Here is a 20,178-nt window from a genome sequence, read left to right as displayed (position 1 = left end):
GTGACAGAATTAGACTTGGAAATGCACAGAAGCGTGTGTGTGAAGTTATTCTGAATGACCCTATGTGCACCTTGAATATTATATACCCTTTTAGGGATAGATTTCAAATAGCTCTGATATAGCAGGAACCACTAAATTATGAAATTGCTAAATTGGGAATTGTACTTCAACCCAGAACAAAAAATGTGCTTTGACGGACACTAAATAACTTTCCCAGCTACAACAGGACAGCGGTAACGAGAGATTTAGCGGGATATAAATTTGAGGCCTAGTATTTAGGCGCTGGGTGACCGGTATGGATTTAGTGACAGAATTAGACTTGGAAATGCACAGTAGCGTGTGTGTGAAGTTATTCTGAATGACCCTATGTGCACCTTGAATATTATATACCCTTTTAGGGATAGATTTCAAATAGCTCTGATATAGCAGGAACCACTAAATTATGAAATTGCTAAATTGGGAATTGTACTTCAACCCAGAACAAAAAATGTGCTTTGACGGACACTAAATAACTTTCCCAGCTACAACAGGACAGCGGTAACGAGAGATTTAGCGGGATATAAATTTGAGGCCTAGTATTTAGGCGCTGCGTGACCGGTATGGATTTAGTGACAGAATTAGACTTGGAAATGCACAGAAGCGTGTGTGTGAAGTTATTCTGAATGACCCTATGTGCACCTTGAATATTATATACCCTTTTAGGGATAGATTTCAAATAGCTCTGATATAGCAGGAACCACTAAATTATGAAATTGCTAAATTGGGAATTGTACTTCAACCCAGAACAAAAAATGTGCTTTGACGGACACTAAATAACTTTCCCAGCTACAACAGGACAGCGGTAACGAGAGATTTAGCGGGATATAAATTTGAGGCCTAGTATTTAGGCGCTGGGTGACCGGTATGGATTTAGTGACAGAATTAGACTTGGAAATGCACAGTAGCGTGTGTGTGAAGTTATTCTGAATGACCCTATGTGCACCTTGAATATTATATACCCTTTTAGGGATAGATTTCAAATAGCTCTGATATAGCAGGAACCACTAAATTATGAAATTGCTAAATTGGGAATTGTACTTCAACCCAGAACAAAAAATGTGCTTTGACGGACACTAAATAACTTTCCCAGCTACAACAGGACAGCGGTAACGAGAGATTTAGCGGGATATAAATTTGAGGCCTAGTATTTAGGCGCTGGGTGACCGGTATGGATTTAGTGACAGAATTAGACTTGGAAATGCACAGAAGCGTGTGTGTGAAGTTATTCTGAATGACCCTATGTGCACCTTGAATATTATATACCCTTTTAGGGATAGATTTCAAATAGCTCTGATATAGCAGGAACCACTAAATTATGAAATTGCTAAATTGGGAATTGTACTTCAACCCAGAACAAAAAATGTGCTTTGACGGACACTAAATAACTTTCCCAGCTACAACAGGACAGCGGTAACGAGAGATTTAGCGGGATATAAATTTGAGGCCTAGTATTTAGGCGCTGGGTGACCGGTATGGATTTAGTGACAGAATTAGACTTGGAAATGCACAGTAGCGTGTGTGTGAAGTTATTCTGAATGACCCTATGTGCACCTTGAATATTATATACCCTTTTAGGGATAGATTTCAAATAGCTCTGATATAGCAGGAACCACTAAATTATGAAATTGCTAAATTGGGAATTGTACTTCAACCCAGAACAAAAAATGTGCTTTGACGGACACTAAATAACTTTCCCAGCTACAACAGGACAGCGGTAACGAGAGATTTAGCGGGATATAAATTTGAGGCCTAGTATTTAGGCGCTGGGTGACCGGTATGGATTTAGTGACAGAATTAGACTTGGAAATGCACAGAAGCGTGTGTGTGAAGTTATTCTGAATGACCCTATGTGCACCTTGAATATTATATACCCTTTTAGGGATAGATTTCAAATAGCTCTGATATAGCAGGAACCACTAAATTATGAAATTGCTAAATTGGGAATTGTACTTCAACCCAGAACAAAAAATGTGCTTTGACGGACACTAAATAACTTTCCCAGCCACAACAGGACAGCGGTAACGAGAGATTTAGCGGGATATAAATTTGAGGCCTAGTATTTAGGCGCTGGGTGACCGGTATGGATTTAGTGACAGAATTAGACTGGGATATGGCCAAAAAATAACCACACTATTGCTGGTTAAATGCACTTGGTGACGGGCGCAGCTTGCCCCTGATGTAGTATATGGCCAAAAAATGAACAGACTATTGCTGGTTAAATGCACTTGGTGTCACAGCTTGACCAACCACACTACTGAGGGTTAAATGCACTTGGTGACGGGCGCAGCTTGCCCCTGATGTAGTATATGGCCAAAAAATGAACAGAATATTGCTGGTTAAATGCACTTGGTGTGACAGCTTCACCCTGATGTAGGCTTTAGCCAAAAAACAACCACACCATTGAGGGTTAAATGCACTTGGTGACAGGCGCAGCTTGCCCCTGATTTAGTATATGGCCAAAAAATGAACAGACTATTGCTGGTTAAATGCACTTGGTGTGACAGCTTCACCCTGATGTAGGCTTTAGCCAAAAAACAACCACACCATTGAGGGTTAAATGCACTTGGTGACAGGCGCAGCTTGCCCCTGATTTAGTATATGGCCAAAAAATGAACAGACTATTGCTGGTTAAATGCACTTGGTGTGACAGCTTCACCCTGATGTAGGCTTTAGCCAAAAAACAACCACACCATTGAGGGTTAAATGCACTTGGTCGCAGCTTGGATGCACTTGGTCGCAGCACCGCACAAGACACAAAATGGCCGCCGATCACCCCATAAAAAAGTGACTGACAAACGGTCTGGGCAGCCTAAAAACAGTGAGTGAGCATTTGAGTATCAGCAGCTCAATGATGCACAGCTGCAGATCGATCGATTAATCAAGTGAAGTCCTTTGGAGGAGTTAATCTGCCTAATCTCGCCCTACTGTCGCATCCGCAACCTCTCCCTACGCTAATCAGAGCAGAGTGACGGGCGGCGCTATGTGACTCCAGCTTAAATAGAGGCTGGGTCACATGGTGCTCTGGCCAATCACAGCCATGCCAATAGTAGGCATGGCTGTGACGGCCTCTTGGGGCAAGTAGTATGACGCTTGTTGATTGGCTGCTTTGCAGCCTTTCAAAAAGCGCCAAGAAAGCGTCACAAAAGCGCCAAGAAAGCGACGAACACCGAACCCGAACCCGGACTTTTACGAAAATGTCCGGGTTCGGGTCCGTGTCACGGACACCCCAAAATTCGGTACGAACCCGAACTATACAGTTCGAGTTCGCTCATCCCTAGTTAACATCCTTGCCTCTAATGTGCAAGTTTGGGAGTTTGAATCCTGCCAGAAATAGAGATTACGTTTATGTTTTTTTTTGCAATTGTAAAAAATGTATGGCACAAAATAAATGTATAATTACAAAGAAAAAAAAAAAAAATTCATATATATATATACAGACGTGGACAAAATTGTTGGTACCCTTTGGTCAATGAAAGAAAAAGTCACAATGGTCACAGAAATAACTTTAATCTGACAAAAGTAATAATAAATTAAAATTCTATAAATGTTAACCAATGAAAGTCAGACATTGTTTTTCAACCATGCTTCAACAGAATTATGTAAAAAAATAAACTCATGAAACAGGCATGGACAAAAATGATGGTACCCCTAGAAAACACAGAACATAATGTGACCAAAGGGACATGTTAATTCAAGGTGTGTCCACTAATTAGCATCACAGGTGTCTACAACCTTGTAATCAGCCATTGGGCCTATATATATGGCTCCAGGTAATCACTGTGTTGTTTGGTGATATGGTGTGTACCACACTCGACATGGACCAGAGGAAGCAAAGGAAAGAGCTGTCTCAAGAGATCAGAAAGAAAATTATAGACAAGCATGTTAAAGGTAAAGGCTATAAGACCATCTCCAAGCAACTAGATGTTCCTGTGAGTACAGTTGCACATATTATTCATAAGTTTAAGATCCATGGGACTGTAGCCAACCTCCCTGGACGTGGCCGCAGGAGGAAAATTGATGACAAATCTAAGAGACGGATAATCCGAATGGTAACAAAAGAGCCTAGAAAGACTTCTAAAGAGATTCAAGGTGAACTTCATGCTCAAGGAACATCAGTGTCAGATCGCACCATCCGTCGTTGTTTGAGCCAAAGTGGACTACATGGGAGACGACCAAGGAGGACACCATTGTTGAAAACGAATCATAAAAAAGCAAGACTGGAATATGCCAAACTACATGTTGACAAGCCACAAAGCTTCTGGGAGAATGTCCTGTGGACAGATGAGACAAAAATCGAAGTTTTTGCCAAGGCACATCAGCTGTATGTTCACAGACGAAAAAATGAAGCATATCAAGAAAAGAACACTGTCCCTACTGTGAAACATGGAGGAGGCTCTGTTATGTTCTGGGGCTGCTTTGCTGCGTCTGGCACAGGGTGTCTTGAATCTGTGCAGGGTACAATGAAATCTCAAGACTATCAAGGAATTCTAGAGAGAAATGTACTAGCCAGTGTCAGAAAGCTTGGTCTCAGTCGCAGGTCATGGGTCTTGCAACAGGACAATGACCCAAAACACACCGCTAAAAACACCCAAGAATGGCTAAGAGGAAAAAATTGGACTATTCTAAAGTGGCCTTCTATGAGCCCTGACCTCAATCCTATTGAGCATCTTTGGAAGGAGCTGAAACATGCAGTCTGGAAAAGGCACCCTTCAAACCGGACACAACTGGAGCAGTTTGCTCATGAGGAGTGGGCCAAAATACCTGCTGAGAGGTGCAGATGTCTCATTGACAGTTACAGGAAGCGTTTGATTGCAGTGATTGCCTCAAAAGGTTGCGCAACAAAATATTAAGTTAGGGGTACCATCATTTTTGTCCATGCCTGTTTCATGAGTTTATTTTTTTACATAATTCTGTTGAAGCATGGTTGAAAAACAATGTCTGACTTTCATTGGTTAACATTTATAGAATTTTAATTTATTATTACTTTTGTCAGATTAAAGTTATTTCTGTGACCATTGTGACTTTTTCTTTCATTGACCAAAGGGTACCAACAATTTTGTCCACGTCTGTATATATATATATATACATACATACAGTCCTGATCAAAAGTTTAAGACCACTTGAAAAATGGCAAAAAATCATATTTAGCATGGCTGGATCCTAACAAGGTTGCAAGTAGAGCTTCAACATGCAACAAGAAGAAATGGGAGTGAGACAAAAAAATGTTTGCGCATTCAGTTTAGTGAAAACAACGAATAAACTGGAACAGGCTGTTTTCCAGCTGATCAAAAGTTTAGGACCACACCTCCAAAAAAAAAATAAACCTCCCCAAAACAGAAATCCAACTTCCAAACATGAACTCAGTAATGAGTAGCTCTGCCGTTATTGTTTATCACTTCAAAAATTCGTTTCAGCATGCTTGATGCAAGCGTTTCCATGAGGTGAGTGGGAACATTTCTCCAAGTGGTGAAGACGGCCACACGAAGGCCATCTACTGTCTGGAACTGTTGTCCATTTTTGTAAACTTCCCTTGCCATCCATACCCAAAGGTTCTCAATTGGATTTAGATCAGGGGAACACGCAGGATGGGCCAAAAGAGTGATGTTATTTTCCTGGAAAGAAGTCCATTTTCCTGCGGGCATTGTGTACTGTAGCGTTGTCCGGTTGAAAAACCCAGTCGTTACCACACAGACGAGGGCCCTCAGTCATGAGGAATGCTCTCTGCAACATCTGGACATAGCCAGAGGCCGTTTGACGCCCCTGCACTTCCTGAAGCTCCATTGTTCAACTGAAGGAAAAAGCACCCCAGACCATTCACTGTGGCGCATAGAAAACATCTCAGGTGGGATCTGCTTGTCATGCCAGTAACGTTGGAAACCATCCGGAAATCAAGGTAACATTTTTTCTAATCAGAGAATAAAGCTTTCTTCCACCTTTGAATGTCCCATGTTTGGTGCTCTCTTGCAAAGTCCAAACGAGCAGTTCTGTGTCGTTCTAGGAGACAAGGTCTTTCAAGACGTTTTTTGGTTTTGAAGCCCTTTAGTCTCAGATGCCGTCTGATGGTTATGGGGCTCCAGTCAGCACCAGTAAGGGCCTTAATTTGGGTCGAGGATCGTCCAGTGTCTTGACGGACAGCCAATTGGATCCTCTGGCTCAGTGCTGATGAAATTTTTTTGGTTCTTCCACTTTACTTTTTTGTTCCATAACCCCCAGGATCATTAAAAAATTTAAGAAATTCCAAATGACTGTCCTACTGCGTCCCACCTCAGCAGTGATGGCGTGCTGTGAGAGACCCTGCTTATGCAGTTCAACTACACAACCAAGTTCAAAAAGGGAGAGTTTTTTTGCCTTTGCCATCACAACGTGTGACTACCTGACAGAAAATGACAATGAATCCACATCTTTGCACAGATTTGGCCTTTTAAAGGCATGTGGTCCTAAACTTTTTATCAGCTGTAAAACAGCCTGTTTCAGTTTATATGTTGTTTTCATTAAATTTAATGCTCAAAAAATGTTTTGTCTCACTCCCATTTCTTCTTGTTGCATGTTGAAGCTCTACTTGGAACCTTGTTAAGATCCAGCCATGCTAAATATGATATTTTGCAATTTTTTCAAGTGGTCTTAAACTTTGGATCAGGACTGTATATATATATATATATATATATATATATATACATATATATAATCATACTTCTGATATATATATATATATATATATATATATATATATATATATGCATAACATTTAGGAAACTACTACTGATGTTTTTAGCCATAATATATTTACATATATTATAATATATCATATATTCTAAATATATAATAATATATGTAAATATATTATGGCTAAAAACATATCTATATGTTTGAACTCCGTACCTTGTACATTAGAGGTAAGAACATTAACCACTACACTATACAACTAAATGTTAACCTTCACAGAAATATAAATTAAGTCTTCTTCTGAATAGGAATTTTCACTATATCAGAAACTACTATGAGGTTTTTCTGATATGGTTTAGCATTCAGCTTTGTAGCTAAGCGCATAAGGTTGTTGCCTCTAATGTACAAAGGGTTGGGAGTTTAAATCCTGGCAGAAGCTTTTCAGAAATAGATGCTAAATTACATTTAAATGCACTGACTTGAGCATAGCGCTCGAGCACACAAGGTGTTCGGCTGAGCATAGCGATGCTCGATCAACACTAATGTCTGCTTTGTTCACAGGAGCCCAGAACTGTACACAGTTTTCCATGTGTGGTCTGACTAGTGATTTGTAAAGTGGCAGGACTATGTCCTCATCATGGGCATCTTTTGATACAAACCATTATCGTATTGGCCTTGGCAGCAGCTGCCTGACACTGGTTTCTACAGCTTAGTTTACTGTTCACTAAAATTCCTAGGTCCTTTTCCAAGTCAGTGTTACCCAGTGTTTTACCATTTAGTATGTACTGGTGACTTGCATTATTCCTTCCCATGTGCATAACCTTAAATTTGTCAGTGTTTAACCTCAACTGCCCCTTCTCTACCTAAGCTTCCAATCTATCCAGATCCCTCTGTAGCAGTATACTGTCCTCTTCCGTGTTAATTACTTTACACAGTTTAGTGTCATCTACAAAAATTTATATTTTACTGTGCAAGCCTTCTACAAGATCATTCATAAATATATTGAAGAGATTAGGGCCCAATACTGACCCCTGTGGTACTCCACTGGTGACGGTGACCCAATCTGAGTGTGTACCATTAATAACCACCCTCTGTTTTCTATCACTGAGCCAGTTACTTACCCACATACAGACGTTTTCTCCCAGTCCGAGCATTCTCATTTTATATACTAACCTTTTATGTGGTACAGTGTCAAATGCTTTGAAGAAGTTCAAATACAGGTCCTTCTAAAAAAATTAGCATATTGTGATAAAGTTCATTATTTTCTGTTATGTACTGATAAACATTAGACTTTCATATATTTTAGATGCATTACACACCAACTGAAGTAGTTCAAGCCTTTTATTGTTTTAATATTGATGATTTTGGCATCCAGCTCATGAAAACCCAAATTTCCAATCTCAAAAAATTAGCATATTTCATCCGACCAATAAAAGAAAAGTGTTTTTAATACAAAAAAGTCAACCTTCAAATAATTATGTTCAGTTATGCACTCAATACTTGGTCGGGAATCCTTTTGCAGAAATCACTGCTTCAATGCGGCGTGGCATGGAGGCCCAGGATGCTTCAATAGCGGCCTTAAGCTCATCCAGAGTGTTGGGTCTTGCGTCTCTCAACTTTCTTTTCCCAATATCCCACAGATTCTCTATGGGGTTCAGGTCAGGAGAGTTGGCAGGCCAATTGAGCACAGTAATACCATGGTCAGTAAACCATTTACCAGTGGTTTTGGCACTGTGAGCAGGTGCCAGGTCGTGCTGAAAAATGAAATCTTCATCTCCATAAAGATTTTCAGCAGATGGAAGCATGAAGTGCTCCAAAATCTCCTGATAGCTAGCTGCATTGACCCTGCCCTTGATAAAACACAGTGGACCAACACCAGCAGCTGACATGGCACCCCAGACCATCACTGACTGTGGGTACTTGACACTGGACTTCAGGCATTTTGGCATTTCCCTCTTCCCAGTCTTCCTCCAGACTCTGGCACCTTGATTTCCGAATGACATGCAAAATTTGCTTTCATCCGAAAAAAGTACTTTGGACCACTGAGCAACAGTCCAGTGCTGCTTCTCTGTAGCCCAGGTCAGGCGCTTCTGCCGCTGTTTCTGGTTCAAAAGTGGCTTGACCTGGGGAATGCGGCACCTGTAGCCCATTTCCTGCACACGCCTGTACACAGTGGCTCTGGATGTTTCTACTCCAGACTCAGTCCACTGCTTCCGCAGGTCCCCCAAGGTCTGGAATCGGTCCTTCTCCACAATCTTCCTCAGGGTCCGGTCACCTCTTCTCGTTGTGCAGCGTTTTCTGCCACACTTTTTCCTTCCCACAGACTTCCCACTGAGGTGCCTTGATACAGCACTCTGGGAACAGCCTATTCGTTCAGAAATTTCTTTCTGTGTCTTACCCTCTTGCTTGAGGGTGTCAATGATGGCCTTCTGGACAGCAGTCAGGTCGGCAGTCTTACCCATGATTGCGGTTTTGAGTAATGAACCAGGCTGGGAGTTTTTAAAAGCCTCAGGAATCTTTTGCAGGTGTTTAGAGTTAATTAGTTGATTCAGATGATTAGGTTAATAGCTCGTTTAGAGAACCTTTTCATGATATGCTAATTTTTTTAGATAGGAATTTTGGGTTTTCATGAGCTGTATGCCAAAATCATCAATATTAAAACAATAAAAGGCTTGAACTACTTCAGTTGGTGTGTAATGCATCTAAAATATATGAAAGTCTAATGTTTATCAGTACATTACAGAAAATAATGAACTTTATCACAATATGCTCATTTTTTTTGAAGGACCTGTATACGACATCCATTGATTCGCCTTGGTCAAGTCTAGAATTTACCTCCTCATAGAAACTGATTAAATTCGTTTGACATTAACCCACATGAAGCCATGCTGATATGGCGCTATTTGCTTAATTTTCATTGGGGTACTGCAAGATAGCATCTCTTACCCACGACAGATGTTACTTATCGGCCTATAGTTTCCGGGCTCTGTTCTTGGCCCCTTTTTTGAATATTGGCACCACATTTGCAATGTGCCAATCCTGTGGAACACTCCCTGTCAGTATAGAGTCCTTAAATATCAGAAATAATGGTCTGGCTATGACATTACTTACTGTATTTGTTGCTTTATAAGGTTTTTGAGGAGGAAAATAAGAAAAATATTTTGGGTGTGCTTTTGGTGGGTTTTGAAGTAATGGTGGTCTGTGGATGACACTGTTATGGAGGAGATCTGTGGATGATGCACTGTTATGGGGGCATCTGTAGATTATGCATTGTTATGGGGGTCCTGTGTATGACACTGTTATGGGGAAGCTGTGGATGACACACTGATATGGGGGGAGCTGTGGATGACACACTGATATGAGGGGAGCTGTGGATGACACTTTTTTGAGGGATCTGTGGATGACGCTGTTATGGGAGATCTGTGGATGACACACTGTTATGGGGGGATCTGTGAATGATGCACTGCTATGGGGATATCGGTGGATGACACTGTTATGGGGGAGATCTGTGGATGACACTGTTATGGGTGATCTGTGGATGACACATACAGGTGAAACTCAAAAAATTTGAATATTGTGCAAAGTTCATTTATTTCAGTAATCCAACTTAAAAGGTGAAACTAGTATATGAGATAGACTCATTACACGCAAAGCGAGATAATTCAAGCCTTTATTTGTTATAATTTGGATGATTATGGTTTACAGCTTATGAAACCCCAAAGTCACAATTTTGAAGTACCCTTTGCTCAGGGGGTACGGATTAATTAGCCGACTAGAGTGTGACACTTTGAGCCTAGAATATTGAACCTTTTCACAAAATTCTAATTTTAAGCTGCATTAATGCAATTCCTTTTAATTTGCATTACTGAAATAAATGGACTTTTGCACGATATTCAAATTTCTTGAGTTTCACTTGTATATAGTATCTTATGCTGGCCCCCTCTGTGTCTTCTCATGTCCCTGTGTGACTAGTGACCCCATTACACCAGGCCCCGCTCACGGCAGTCTTTACATGTAATGTCTGTTTATTTAAAGGAGTATCCCCATCAACCACTTTAGCATTATCTTCAACTGTCTTTGTGCTCTTGCTTCACCTACTTTGGGCGGAGCTATGTTATCACATGATTATAGGCAGAGCTCTGGATGGGTGTTCCCAATGCTGCCATACATTAAAGTGTACAGGGACTAAACAGGGAGAAACTGAGTGATTTGCTGAGTATATATAGTATATAGGCTGTATTCATACCTTACACTTCTGAACCACAGGGGATCTTTCACATCCATATAACACTATACTTTCTGCGCTCTCATTCTCCCCAGCTCATCCTTTGCCTGCTGCCTAACACTGCTTGCTTACGTCCAGGCACATAACCCAGCAGCTGTACACTACTATGTCAGCTGCCTGGCGAGCACTGAAGTAGAAGTCTAGTGTAGAGAGCTGGAAGTCAAAGGCTCCCTTCCCCCGGCTATAGCCCGCTCCTTGTATAAGCTTCCCCTCTGCACTCCATGCACACTGTAATCTGTTTACATACAGAAGTGTGATAACATCAAAACACACTGACAGCCCTGACAGGGGCTCTACTGTTCTTATTTCTGCTATGAGCTGTGAGCGTGGCCCAGTGTAATGGAGTACAGTGACTGCACCTAGCCCCGCTGCGAGTGCAATAGCAGTTTCTGGCCTCCAGCCCATCCTCCCACCCCGCGTGATAGAGGTAAACTGTAACTGATATATCGCAGGCCGCGCTGTGCAGCAAAGAGGCTGGCGATGTATCAGTGTCAGCAATGTAAACATTGCACCATTCATTTTATAAGACGCACTGCCATTTCCTCCCCACTTTTGGGGGGAAAAAGTGTGTCTTATTAAGCGAAAAATACGGTAATACTCTCAGGCAGGGGCGTAGCTATAGGGGGTGCAGAGGTAGCAGTCGCTACCGGGCCCAGGAGCCTGAGGGGGCCCCAAAGACCCTTGTGCTGCATAAGAAGACACACAAAGCACTGAGGGAAGGGGGCCCCATGCCTAACTCTTGCACCAGGGCCCATGAGCCTTTAGCTACGCCCCTGCTCTCAGGATACGTGGGTGTACGCCATCTGGTCCCGGCGATAAGACAATGGGCTGGTCCCCAAGTTGGTTTATTGATTGATTCCCTGGGGAGTAACCAGAAACAATATACAGTAAGTAAATTCAGTACAGTTTCTATGGGCAAAGACAACATGGAAAGTAGCTAGAAATGTCCAGGAAATGCACGAAGGAGACAGGGGTTCCAGTTGTCAGTAGCAGTGGTCAAGAAAGATCAGGTCTGTGGTGCCGTAGAGGAGACATGAATGTACTGTAGGTGAACCAAGGATAACATGACGGTAGTCAAGCAGAATCAGGTTTTAGTACAGTGAAAATCCCAAAGTATAGTCAAGATACACTCATAACTGGCACCACTTTATCATCATCTTAAATACACCACACCTCAATTTGATGTCCCATGTGCATCTACCTACCGTAAATCCCTGCCAGAACCCACAACGGCAGCAGGAGCATGGACAGGGGGGTATGTTACAAGATATTCATTTTGTATATTTCATAAAAGCTGTGCTTAAGCTATTGTCGTTGAGCATGATTGGTTTGAATCAAAACAAAATATCCTCTGCAAGTGGTTCTCATTGCTTTTATCTTTTTGTCTGCACAAAGAATTTATTTGGATAACTACTTGTACCTTATGTGGCATTCTGTTCCGAGTATCTTCAAAGGTATTGTCTTTTTTCAGAGTTTCAGACAGTGAGAACCTCAATGGCTGTTTTTGGGAAAGGATGTCTAGCAGCATCTTTTAACTGTGTGTTTCTATACACTGGTGAATTGTACCCAACTGTCATCAGGTGAGCATCCATGTGAAGTGGAGAAAGTGTGAAATCTATAGATCCCATCTGAATGTTAATTACCTATAATATTTTTTGCAGGCAGTCTGGTATGGGGCTAGGCACCATGATGGCTCGTCTTGGAGGAATAGTTGCTCCACTGGTTCAGATGACGGCTGATTTTTATATTCATCTACCACTCATCATTTATAGCCTTTGTCCTATATTTTCTGGCATTGCTTCATGCTTTCTTCCTGAGACACTAGGTGTGCCTCTGCCAGAGACCATACAAGAAGTAGAAAGGTTTGTACACTATTACTGTTTTATGTTATAATTTTCTTTTATTTTCATACCGATCTTTATTACATAGCTTTATATATTTTGTTGTTTTAAATGAAGATGGGTCCTTATTGTTTAACATACCGTATATAACATTTATCTTTTTAAACTTCTTTAAAATTCCTGAATTCCAAAGTATGCCAGTGTGTAGAAAAATGGCATGTATCTCACAACCACATGCTATGCATTGATCTATTGCTTCTCAGCATAATTCATAAACATGTACACAAAGCACATAGTATACGTTTTAAACAAAATCCATAGGCCTGCTCACCTCTTCAAGGTGGACTCTTTTGAATGGGTCCATACTCTAATTTGGTGTAGCACCGCATGGTGACTACCATGACCGCAGCACAGCACCTGCAGGGAGCTATACCCAGCAGCCCAACAACACCCCTGCTTATCAGGTTAAGGGCCCTTGCACATGACTGTATGCCCTCCAAGACATACGGTCTGTTAGCGGGCCATATGTCCCGGCCTGACGTGCACAGTATCACAGTAATCTATGATGCTGTGTGCTCCTGTGCACACGATCAATGCCACTTCGGGACATATGGCCTGCTCACGGACCGTATGTCTTGGAGGGCATACGGTCTTGTGCAAGGGCCCTAAGACCTCTTGGCACTGGATCCCACCAACCCACAGGAACATCACCTCAGAAGCAACAGCCACATTCAGCACCGCCTCATGTGAACAATTCTTAAAAACTAACCTGTCCATATGGTCTCAGAAACAAGCACTATTCTAAAGAGACATTTAAATAGCTACATGCAAGTAGGTTAGGCCTTAGGCAGAATCCTTTGGTCCTGAGTGGTATGCATGTCTCTTCACTTAGGATGGTGAAAGGATGGGACACAGTTGTAATTTAAGCAAGATAAACTTCTCAGTTCAGGTAACAAAATTGGTGATTACAGATTCTCGATGAGGGCATAGGCTTATTTAGAGGCAACAGACTTTAAGTGGCAACAGGTGGCAAATATAACTCAATGCCTTTAAGAAGTAACAATTCATTCTTCCTCTGCATTGCGCCCAACTTTTGGGCAATGATGCTCTGGCTCTGTTCACCTCAGAGATGCAGCAATAAAGATGGTTGTATCTGGAGTTACCACAACCGCTTCTTCTGTACAGGGAGCAGTACCACTGCATAGTCCCAATCAGTCACGGTATGCTCCATTTCTCAACATGCAGTATTGCACACAGTGTTTTATACAGGGTTGCTTATAGGCAGCAGGCTAGCTGGTCTTGGTCACAGGCCTGACTATTATATAGGACTTTGTTGCACTCAGCATGCATACTAGGATTCAAGGAAAAAAATAAAAAGAATTAGTGGAGCGCCAGGGTATGGAAAGGAGGAAGTCAGAAGATGATAGCCCCCAGAGATATATCGTCTCCCTAAGTGGTGTAAAGGCAAAGAGACCCCAAAGTCCAATGTGAGGAACCAGGGAAAAAGGAAGGATCACAATAAAAAGTGATCGGCAGTTGCACAAAATGCCCGACTGATCACGGGTAATGGATGAAGAGAGGGGCTCTTAATAAAAACAGAAGATAAAATAAATATATTATTATTATTATTAAAAGCAATTACATCAGACTGATGAGGTATATCTGAGAATAGAACCCAGTAGGGTGTATATACACACTCTGTGTGTTACTCACTTCACCAGGTGGCGCAAGATAATCTCAAGACACTTGACGCCAAACCCTCCCTCGCCGAGGTCACCTCTAGTGTATTGGTCCCCTTGGTGTCCTTCAGATGGATAACCCGGTGGACTCTCAGTAGGATACAAGGTTGTTTATTTTAAAAAAGCTTGACTCGTTTGGGGGTATTCAAAACCCCTCCATCAGGAGCACAACATATCACATACCACATGGACGCTTAGAAGTGTCCATCTACAAAAAAAAAAGCAGCAGTGGTTCTACGTGATGGAGTACTCTCCTCCGGTCCCATGACTCCAGAACCGGAAGTTCTCTCCAATCGAGGAGCATATATATAATATAATCAATTCATAATATTAGAAATATGTAAACAACTAGTACAGGACCAATAATTAATCATGGAAAGAAAGAAGGTTGATTGGGCGAGCACTCTAACATAAAGCACACATTTAATCAAGATAAAATATAAAACAAGATAAAAAACACATAAATACAATAGATAAAAATGCGTCGATGAATAACCACAATAGGGCTGATGTATATTAAAGTGACATTCGTAGTGCCCATAAAGGGCTATACTGCCCTCTAGCACTTGTGGCACTTAGGGTTCCTTATAGGGCCTTCTGGTGTGTCATTAGTTTTTCCACAGAGGTCCACTAAAAACCACAATTGTTGTTATAGGTGCCTGTATGGCACTGGAGAGGTTAATCTGTAGTCCACAAATGACACTCTCAGTCAACTTGTAAGGAAATGTTATTTGTATCACGTCCAAATTCAGTCCCAAGGATTTTATTCAGCCGCTTACCTCCTCCTTCCAGGGGTAGTCCACGTGTGTCCGCGGTGTTTGTCGGAGAGCAGGTAGTGCGAGAGACTATGGTGTCTCACCTCGCTCTCCTCCATGGCCGCACTTGCCAATTCTCGCGGGATCACACTTACGTGACTTCCTGTTTTGTCCGGTGATGACGTATCTGCTATGTCGATTCAAAGATTCGAAGTTCGATCTTCCAAGTATTATAATAATGTCTGCATGGCCATGCGACTAGAAGAATTTCGACAGGTGTATGGCGTTTACCAAGTAAACGGTAAATGCCATACACCTGTCGAAATTCTTCTAGTCGCATGGCCATGCAGACATTATTATAATACTTGGAAGATCGAACTTCGAATCTTTGAATCGACATAGCGGATACATCATCACCGGACGAAACAGGAAGTCACGTAAGTGTGATCCTGCGAGAATTGGCAAGTGCGGCCATGGAGAGCGACGTGAGACGCCATAGTCTCTCGCACTACCCGCTCTCCGACAAACAGCGCGGACAGACGTGGACTACCCCTGGAAGGAGGAGGTAAGCGGCTGAATAGCCGAGAATATCGTTATTCTTTTTCACCCTGACTAAAAACCTTGGGACTGAATTTGGACGTGATACAAATAACATTTCCTTACAAGTTGACTGAGAGTGTCATTTGTGGACTACAGATTAACCTCTCCAGCGCCATATAGGCACCTATAACAATAATTGTGGTTTTTAGTGGACCTCTGTGGAAAAACTAAGGACACACCAGAAGGCCCTATAAGGAACCCTAAGTGCCACAAGTGCTAGAGGGCAGTATAGCCCTTTATGGGCACTACGAATGTCACTTTAGTATACATCAGCCCTATTGTGGTTATTCATCGACGCATTTTTATCTATTGTATTTATGTGTTTTTTATCTTGTTTTATATTTTATCTTGATTAAATGTGTGCTTTATGTTAGAGTGCTCGCCCAATCAACTTTCTTTCTTTTCATTTCACTTCTGAGAGGTAGGGTGTCCTCTCCCTTAGGTTGGTAGCACCATACTATAGGTTATATAGCAGTGAGCCACCACCACTACTGTTTTTTATTTGCATCAATAATTAATCATACCTGGTGAAGTAACACACAGAGTCTGTATATACACCCTACTGAGTTCTATTCTCATATATACCTCATCAGTCTGATATAATTACTTTTAATAATAATAATAATAATAATAAAAAATGTATTTTATCTGCTGTTTTTATTAAGAACCCCTCTCTTTATCCATTACCTGTGATCAGTCGGGCATTTTGTGCAACTGCCGATCACTTTTTATTGTGATCCTTCCTTTTTCCTTGGTTTCTCACATTGGACTTTGGAGGCTCTTTGCCTTTACACCACTAAGGGAGACTATAGATTTCTGGGGGCTATCATCTTCTGCCTTCCTCCTTTTCATACCTTGGTGCTCCACTAGTTCTTATTCATTTTTTTCCTTGAATCCTTGTCCACTGCGGCCTGGGGGTCAGTCTGCTGTATGAACCTTTGGTTCAATTGAGTGTGAGCAGCCTACTCATCCACGTCTCTTTTCTTGTTCATCAATTTGTCATCCTTTGTCGCCCCTCTTACCCTATATCCCATTCCTTACTCCATTTCCATCTCCCTTCCTATTCCATCCGTTCCCCTTGTCCCTGTTTTCCTCATCCCCATTTATGCTCCCTTTTTCTTTTCTCTTTTAGCATGCATGCATACTAGACAACTTCTCTCTACCCTCTGCTCTGGCCTCAACTCCACCATAGTGTGTATTTAGGCCCAGAAATTATACATTAATGGCTAGTGTTACCTCCAGTGCTAGCTAGCTGCACCCAGGACTCTACAGCATACCTCATCTCACACTCAGTTTTAGGGACTCCTGTGTCTCTAATCCTGAGGCTTGTCTGCATGTCGACAACAGTGCGAAATTAAAAGGATACACATTTCTTGTCGGTGGTAGTGTACGTCATTTCAATCCTCACAAACAAGTCATCCTTCCCATATGAATAAGGGCTTTTTCACACGACCATATTTTTCTTACCACATCAATTCCATATTTTTGTGCGTTGGATGGGGACTAGGGATGAGCGAACTCGAACTGTATAGTTCGGGTTCGTACCGAATTTTGGGGTGTCCGTGACACGGACCCGAACCCGGACATTTTCGTAAAAGTCCGGGTTCGGGTTCGGTGTTCGTCGCTTTCTTCGCGCTTTTGTGACGCTTTCTTGGCGCTTTTTGAAAGGCTGCAAAGCAGCCAATCAACAAGCGTCATACTACTTGCCCCAAGAGGCCATCACAGCCATGCCTACTATTGGCATGGCTGTGATTGGCCAGAGCACCATGTGACCCAGCCTCTATTTAAGCTGGAGTCACATAGCGCCGCCCGTCACTCTGCTCTGATTAGCGTAGGGAGAGGTTGCGGCTGCGACAGTAGGGCGAGATTAGGCAGATTAACTCCTCCAAAGGACTTGATTAACTGATCGATCTGCAGCTGTGGATCATTGAGCTGCTGATCCTCAATTGCTCACTGTTTTTAGGCTGCACAGACCGTTTGTCAGTCACATTTTTCTGGGGTGATCGGCGGCCATTTTGTGTCTTGTGGTGCGCCAGCACAAGCTGCGACCAAGTGCATTTAACCCTCAATGGTGTGGTTGTTTTTTGGCTAAAGCCTACATCAGGGTGAAGCTGTCACACCAAGTGCATTTAACCAGCAATAGTCTGTTCATTTTTTGGCCATATACAAAATCAGGGGCAAGCTGCTCCTGTCACCAAGTGCATTTAACCCTCAATGGTGTGGTTGTTTTTTGGCTAAAGCCTACATCAGGGTGAAGCTGTCACACCAAGTGCATTTAACCAGCAATAGTCTGTTCATTTTTTGGCCATATACAAAATCAGGGGCAAGCTGCGCCTGTCACCAAGTGCATTTAACCCTCAATGGTGTGGTTGTTTTTTGGCTAAAGCCTACATCAGGGTGAAGCTGTCACACCAAGTGCATTTAACCAGCAATAGTCTGTTCATTTTTTGGCCATATACTAAATCAGGGGCAAGCTGCGCCTGTCACCAAGTGCATTTAACCCTCAATGGTGTGGTTGTTTTTTGGCTAAAGCCTACATCAGGGTGAAGCTGTCACACCAAGTGCATTTAACCAGCAATAGTCTGTTTATTTTTTGGCCATATCCCAGTCTAATTCTGTCACTAAATCCATACCGGTCACCCAGCGCCTAAATACTAGGCCTCAAATTTATATCCCGCTAAATCTGTCCCTAGTGCTGTAGCTGGGCGAGTTATTTAGTGTCCGTTCAAGCACATTTCTTGTTCTGGGTTGAAATACAATTCCCAATTTAGCAATTTCATAATTTAGTGGTTTCTGCTATATCAGAGCTATTTGAAATCTATCCCTAAAAGGGTATATAATATTCAAGGTGCACATTGGGTCATTCAGAATAACTTCACACACACCCGCTACTGTGTATTTCCAAGTCTAATTCTGGCACTAAACCCATACCTGTCACGCAGCGCCTAAATACTAGGCCTCAAATTTATATCCAGCTAAATCTGTCCCTAGTACTGTAGCTGGGCGAGTTATTTAGTGTCCGTTCAAGCACATTTCTTGTTCTGGGTTGAAATACAATTCCCAATTTAGCAATTTCATAATTTAGTGGTTTCTGCTATATCAGAGCTATTTGAAATCTATCCCTAAAAGGGTATATAATATTCAAGGTGCACATTGGGTCATTCAGAATAACTTCACACACACCCGCTACTGTGTATTTCCAAGTCTAATTCTGGCACTAAACCCATACCTGTCACCCAGCGCCTAAATACTAGGTCTCAAATTTATATCCCGCTAAATCTGTCCTTAGTGCTGTAGCTGGGCGAGTTATTTAGTGTCCGTTCAAGCACATTTCTTGTTCTGGGTTGAAATACAATTCCCAATTTAGCAATTTCATAATTTAGTGGTTTCTGCTATATCAGAGCTATTTGAAATCTATCCCTAAAAGGGTATATAATATTCAAGGTGCACATTGGGTCATTCAGAATAACTTCACACACACCCGCTACTGTGTATTTCCAAGTCTAATTCTGGCACTAAACCCATACCTGTCACCCAGCGCCTAAATACTAGGCCTCAAATTTATATCCCGCTAAATCTGTCCTTAGTGCTGTAGCTGGGCGAGTTATTTAGTGTCCGTTCAAGCACATTTCTTGTTCTGGGTTGAAATACAATTCCCAATTTAGCAATTTCATAATTTAGTGGTTTCTGCTATATCAGAGCTATTTGAAATCTATCCCTAAAAGGGTATATAATATTCAAGGTGCACATTGGGTCATTCAGAATAACTTCACACACACCCGCTACTGTGTATTTCCAAGTCTAATTCTGGCACTAAACCCATACCTGTCACCCAGCGCCTAAATACTAGGCCTCAAATTTATATCCCGCTAAATCTGTCCTTAGTGCTGTAGCTGGGCGAGTTATTTAGTGTCCGTTCAAGCACATTTCTTGTTCTGGGTTGAAATACAATTCCCAATTTAGCAATTTCATAATTTAGTGGTTTCTGCTATATCAGAGCTATTTGAAATCTATCCCTAAAAGGGTATATAATATTCAAGGTGCACATTGGGTCATTCAGAATAACTTCACACACACCCGCTACTGTGTATTTCCAAGTCTAATTCTGGCACTAAACCCATACCTGTCACCCAGCGCCTAAATACTAGGCCTCAAATTTATATCCCGCTAAATCTGTCCTTAGTGCTGTAGCTGGGCGAGTTATTTAGTGTCCGTTCAAGCACATTTCTTGTTCTGGGTTGAAATACAATTCCCAA

General features: G+C 41.9%; 1 protein-coding gene across 1 annotated transcript in view; it reads left to right on the top strand.

Annotated features, from left to right (window-relative positions):
- Nucleotides 1-20,178, top strand: part of LOC122920048 (solute carrier family 22 member 6-B-like) — a 116,006-nt gene that overhangs the window by 83,860 nt on the left and 11,968 nt on the right. Inside the window, exons 4-5 of the mRNA XM_044269258.1 lie at nt 12,459-12,567; nt 12,649-12,849. Coding sequence (XP_044125193.1) covers nt 12,459-12,567; nt 12,649-12,849 — 310 coding nt within the window. The remainder of the gene's footprint in view (nt 1-12,458; nt 12,568-12,648; nt 12,850-20,178) is intronic.

Source organism: Bufo gargarizans, chromosome 10, assembly GCF_014858855.1.
Source record: "Bufo gargarizans isolate SCDJY-AF-19 chromosome 10, ASM1485885v1, whole genome shotgun sequence".
NCBI lineage: Eukaryota > Metazoa > Chordata > Amphibia > Anura > Bufonidae > Bufo > Bufo gargarizans.
This window is presented reverse-complemented; position numbering and strand designations above follow the sequence as displayed.